The sequence below is a fragment of the Asterias amurensis genome, chromosome 13, assembly GCF_032118995.1.
Source record: "Asterias amurensis chromosome 13, ASM3211899v1".
Lineage (NCBI taxonomy): Eukaryota > Metazoa > Echinodermata > Asteroidea > Forcipulatida > Asteriidae > Asterias > Asterias amurensis.
In genome coordinates, this window is record NC_092660.1 from 12859895 (window position 1) to 12866238 (window position 6344).

Consider the following 6344-nt stretch of genomic DNA (forward strand, 5'->3'; position numbering starts at 1 on the left):
TTGTTGATCTCCCCGTAATGATTCAGTGCATTGTTCTTTCCCTTGCTTCTACTGTACGCGAAAAATGACACTACGCTCGCGCGGGCTGCTGTGACATCACACAAGGGGCGCGCCTGGCGGGTATAGACATTTTTGTTGATAAACAAACCGCCTTGGTTGGCATGGGGCCTTTCTAAAACCACGGCTTGGGCTCGGGCTCAGTCTTAGGCTCCGCGTGCTGTGTACGCAGCTTGCATTTAACCTGCATTTTGGAGCAGCGCGTATTGCATGGATATCAGCACGCGGAGCCTGAGCCGGAGCCCAAGCCGTGGTCTGAGAAAGGCCCCTAGTCGGCCGAATGTTAGTAAGTCACTAAATTGTAAAAACAGGTGTTTAAACAAAATTCAACATTTCCTGCAAACTTTCAATTAAACAAAATACCTCTCATAATTAATCGTTTTGTTTTAAACAAAATCAACAAATTTGGTTACATTGTTACAAAATAACGATCTTTACACAAAGACATGAGAAAATCATGTTTCTTTTCACTCTTTATGGACACAGGATGTTTTCCTCAACGACTATCAAATTTTCCTTCACAGGACATCATCATATACTATTGAAGATTACTGACTACAAAATTTGCAACTAAATAGAAACCGAATCATCTTGAAAACGGTGCTTGTCTTAGGTGAATTAGGGGGAAAAGACGCGGAAACTGCATAAAACAGTCACTAAAATGAGATTTATTTTGCCAGAATTTCAGTATTTTCCTTTGTGCTTAATATAAAATAAAAATAGCAAGAATGTACAAAATCATTATATCATGCATCCATGTCAGAGAAATCGAATAGATTGTCGAGAAAGACATTACATTTCCATTAAGAGAGAAAAGAACATGATTTCTTTAAAGGAACACGTTGCCTTGGATCGGACGAGTTGGTCAAAACGAAAGCGTTTGTAACCGTTTTTTATAAAATGCATATGGTTGGAAAGATGTTTTAAAAGTAAAATACAATGATCCACACAAGTTTGCCTCGTGTTAGTCGACGAGGTAAAAGGAAAACCACGCAATTTCGAGGCATGTTTGTGTGGATCATTGTATTCTACTTTTACAACATCTTTCTACCCATATGCATTTTATAAAAAACGGTTACAAACGCTTTTCAAAGACCAACTCGACCGATTCAAGGCAACGTGTCCTTTAAGTCTCTGTGCACAAAACTAAGCACATATTACCTCAGCAATAGACTGTGCAAGTCTCGCGCGGATTTGAACAACCTTATGGAGTTTTACGTTGGGGAGATTTTGTTTCGTCCATTACTTTAGTTTAATGTAGTTTATGACCATAAAAATGACATATGTTGTTAAAAATGTAATACTAAATAACATCATATATGAAAGTTAAAATAAAGTCAACATAATAACGAAGAGAGACCGACATATAAACTTGACCTCAGATCAGGTTAATTGGTAAAAATTAAGAATTTGTGCCCATCTCCGATTGCGAAACGTACACAGACGCTTGTTTTGGTCGCGCGGGGTGAAAAGCTTTTCTCATTCGTCGTTTAGGCGTCGGCTTCCTCTTTAAACTGCGTCACGCGTTTATCTAACGCCCTTGCGATAATCGTGCGTCCGCGTATAAACCAGCTTTGAGTAGTTTCGTTTCACATTCGTTTCGGGCGTACATTTACAAATGGGGTTTCAGAAAATTTAAGATCAAACAAACATCCTTGTCCCAGAGTTTTACTTTCGTCTATACATAGACTTTAACCGATAATTGTGTTTGTTTAAAAAGCTAAAACTAATTTAAACAAGCTCTATAGGGTATTTTTGTTGTTCAGATTCAGCATTAAGAATAAATTAAAGCAAAGATTTGATTACTTTAAACAAATAAAGTTCTTCAGTTGTCGTGTTTTCTCGCTCCGGTGCGCGCGAGACTTGCACAGTCTATGGCCGCGGTGCTCAACACTTAAGCGCCCAGTGCGCGCCTGAATCGCGCACCAGTGTTGAGCACTGCGCGCCATTGCTGAGACGTAACATTGTGCCTAGTTTTGTGCACAGAGACATGAGGAAATCATTTTTCTTTACACCCTTTATGGAATTCAAATGTTTTCCTCAACGACTCTCACAATTTCCTTGCCAAGACATCACCGTAACACACCTCTTGCTTGTTCTATATCCTGGTTTGCTGAAACACGATCACGTGGGATGAACTAATATATGTCTAGTGATCGCGCGCGCGTGTTTTTGCGGGAACTAGTTCCCGAGCGGCCACTAGTCTTTGAAAATAGTGCCCGGTTACAGCGCCCTCTCTTGACCTGAACCGTGAACAGCCAACTACAAAACTTTCTTTCTTTTCCAGATGTCTGTTCTTATTTCACATTAAAGACCGAGCTGTGTTAATATAAAACACATATTGACTGGCATAATTCGGTAACTGCAGTGTACGTCTATTCCCCCTCGGGCCTGTGAGTGACCAGAAGAGGGACCTTCGGCCTCGGGAAGCAGGTCGCCTTCTTCTGGTAACTCAAAGTCCCTCGGGGAATAGACGTAGGCTAGTTACCTCATTGCCAATCAATATGTGTATACATACTAATGTAGATCACTGACCACAACTATTTGCAACTAAATAGAAACCCAATCATCACGAAAACGGTGCTTGTCTTTAGGTGAGATGGGGGGAAAAACGCGGAAACTGCATAATAGACACTAAAATGCGCTACATCGGCAGAGTATTTTGTCAGAGTTTCAGTATTTTACTCTGTGCTTATAGTTCAAAAAAAATATCAGGAATGTAGTAAATCGTTATATCACGCAGCCATGTCAGAGAAATCGCATAGATTGTGGAGGAAGACATTACATTTCCATTAAGAGAGAAAAGAAACATGATTTCTTTAAAGGAACACGTTGCCTTGGATCGGACGAGTTGGTCAAATTTTCATAAAAAGTGAAAACAGAAACGATTTTCTCGTGTCTGTGTTCACAAAATTAGGCACACGTCCGCCTACAGCAGTGGCTCGCGGCGCCCAGCACTTGCGCGCCTGAATTGGTGTATACCATAGATATGGAATATAATTTATATCTAGGTATTATATTCTATTTTTATATTAATACAATTTGAAATTTTTAATGCGTAGTTGCTGGGCACCTCTGAAAAAGTGTTTCACTGAGAGGTTTCCCCAGGGTTATAAATAAGAAATAAATAAAATAACAGATAAATAAAATAAACTGTCTTTTTTATTACTGCGGGGTAGATTGTTCGGGTGTTCGGGAGACTTCTCAGTTCTAAAAAGAACTGTCCTGCTTTTTAACTATTACCCGGGCATACCCCGGGCGGATAGTATAGAAAATAGGCTGGGACTACTACTTTAGCTGATAAGATCGTTATTAAATTTTTTTATATAATGTTGCGTTGTACAATTATCCTTTTTGAGCTGGCCTAACTCTAAAGTCCACAGGCAAACAAAGATTTTCATAAATAAACAAAATTCTCTCACTCAAAACAACCATCAGCCGAATTTCACACACAGACACACAATTAATATAAACTTGAGGTTTATATTTAACAGGAAGATGGTTTCAGATCCTTCGCTTCAAGAGTTCATTCGCCGGCGGGGAGGGAAATCGATGTATGACACAAGATTATTCAGCAAGAGACGACGGCAAAGTTAAGATAGTGAACTCCGAAATAGACGAGTCTACCGGAGAGCCAATCTCAGTCGAAGGGTACGCTTATGCACCAAACCCCGAGGAACCAGCCAAGCTGAAAGTAGATCTCAGTAAGCATTTAAAGGAATAATTTGCGAAAGGATGTGAAAGCCGCACACATGACGCAACTTCAGGTTGAGGCAAAATTTGACCCGCAGATTGTTGGGTCTCATCAAACGAGCTTTTTGAGAAACAACTAAGTTCTTGTGACGTCAATTTCTTTTGCGCAAGACAAAATAAATACTTTTGCCGAACACGTGGTTGTGGTGAGAAGGTTTTTAATCTACAAAGTTAGTATACCAGCAAGTGAAGTTTCTTAAAAAATTCATAGTCAGTTTTTGATAAATAAAAACAAAAGTTTTGTTGTGGAGCCCACCCTGTAGCTTGGGAAACCAACTTTATGAACTCATTAGTCCCCATAAAAAACACTCCGTGTCCATTGAACTGGCGCAGATGACCCCATGGCTTTGGTCGCACCATTTATGTATTTATTTCGTATGCTCATTGATTTACTGAGGTAAGACACCTTAGTCTATTCAAATGAGTTGAAACTATAGTTCAGTTTCCCAACATGAGTTTCATTTCCGTCCTACGTGGTCTAGTTGATTTTAAGTGAAACATAACAGTTTGCAAAAATAGACTCTTCGTTAAAACAAACCCTAATAATGAAGAAAACGAAAACCTTTTCAAAAGGGACATTACATGTACATTTTAAACATCCAGCTTTCACTTTTAACATCCAGCTTTCACGTCTTCCGTGATGATGATAATATATAGCCATACAACCAACCTGTAAAAATGTTGGATAGCCCACCGTTTTGTCGAGGATTTTGTTGAAAACCGCATAAAAATACACAAAAACGTGTTCCCGGATGTAATGGTACTTCGGAATTGTTATCCTCAAACGTTTTCCATAAAACGATTCTCTTTGGAATCGATTTAGAGGAAAACAATTTCCCTAATGGAAAGCACTACGACAGTGACGTTTCGTTATGAATCAAGAATATAAAGATTGCCCTCCGGGTCATGCTAACCCATGGGAGTCAGGCCCCACGGGAACCGGGTCCGGTTCTACTCTTACTCGTGAGTTTGGGAGTATACCGTGATTATAGGCAACACGTAATCCAAGTAAACTATTTTAAAGCAACATTTTATATTTATATTTTTCTTCCGAACAGCTCCGGGCTTTGAGGGTGAAATATGGGTGCTCGACACTGACTACGAAAACTTCGCCATGTTGCACAACTGCAAAGACTACTACTTCTTCAACCTCCAGCTGAACTGGCTCCACAGCCGAACCCGTACCCTCGAGACTGGTGATGTGCAAGACGCATTGAAAAAGTTCGAAGACGCTGGGATTGACGTGTCCGGTTTTATCAAGTCTGACCAGACTGGTTGTTCTGAGTAATATCCCTGAGTAATAGATTAATTTCAACTTTTGTCCACCCTTGTGGCCAATTTGCTTAGTGAGTTGACGGAATGATCTAATGAAAGTATAATCAAAATAATAGATATAAAGATTGGACAAGTTTAGATGCAATCAGAAGTACATTTTAACTATTATCTGACAAGTCTCAAGACCGGTTCATACGTCATGCGAATGCTGTAAGAATGTATGCGTCACCAATTCGCATCAGTTAAAATGTGCTCAACATTCGCAGCGAAAACAGGGCTGTGACGTCAACATTCGTCTTGCATTCGTAGGAAGTATGAACCGGGCTTCATTGTCCTTCGGTGATCAAACATCAATCATGCAAACCTTCCAATCTGTGCTCTTCAATTATTAAAGCTATAATTACTGAATGGGAACAACAAATTACTTCCTAACTTATGGAGGATAGCAGTTCCAATTGGGGGTAAAGTATTTCTGTAATTGTGCTGACTCAAAATAAATAGACACATTACTCGAATGTTCAAAATGTAGTTGTCCATTATTTCCGTCAAGTACCCCCTGGTGGGCTCATCTCCACTTTGTTGTTCCAAGTGAGGCAGCAATACGGAGCAGCTTTAATTTTGCGTTCAATGCCCCTCCAAAGGTGAGATTGGTCTCTGACAAATTAATGAGTTTTTAAATAAAAATTAATGTTGAATTATCCATAGGCGATGTTTACCTCTCATGAATATTGTTACCCTTATCAAATTAAAAGGCACTTGACACACTTCTCAAATCAGTTGATCGAAATACCTAACCGGTGTAAAGTTTTCTTTACAAAATGTCCATGTTGTTTCTGAGGTGACAAGTAGGATTAACTGTTGCAAAAAACAAATCCCAGTTATACTAACTTACTGCCCTCAAAACGACACACAATGATCGATTATAGGTATTATGCAGGATTGTACGGGATAAAAAACCATACTGTCTATTATTTAGTGTTTGTGTGAAACATTTCCTCTGAAATGAAGTCATAATATTCCAGAGGACTATCTGAAAACGTAAAAATAGCACAACAGATGATTTCAGTTGTTTGCAACAAAATTAAGGATAATGTGTTACATGCTATACTTCTCCTATATAGGACTCTTTCTCTGTACACAGATACAGAGTCCTAACTATTGAGGCCCGTTTCTGGGGAGGAAAATTTTTCAAACCTTCATAACTCAAATCTTACCTACAACAAGCCACTAATTTCAACAGAATCACAATCTATGGCGGC

At 39.3% G+C, this 6344-nt stretch overlaps 1 protein-coding gene across 1 annotated transcript; it reads left to right on the forward strand.

Moving 5' to 3' along the window:
* The first annotated feature begins 217 nt into the window (after positions 1-217).
* Positions 218-5750, forward strand: LOC139946153 (apolipoprotein D-like). The gene is made up of 3 exons (XM_071943773.1): positions 218-343; positions 3552-3761; positions 4869-5750. The coding sequence occupies exons 1-3, from the start codon at positions 268-270 to the stop codon at positions 5096-5098; spliced, it is 516 nt and encodes a 171-aa protein (XP_071799874.1). The 5' UTR covers positions 218-267; the 3' UTR covers positions 5099-5750.
* Positions 5751-6344: the final 594 nt, after the last annotated feature.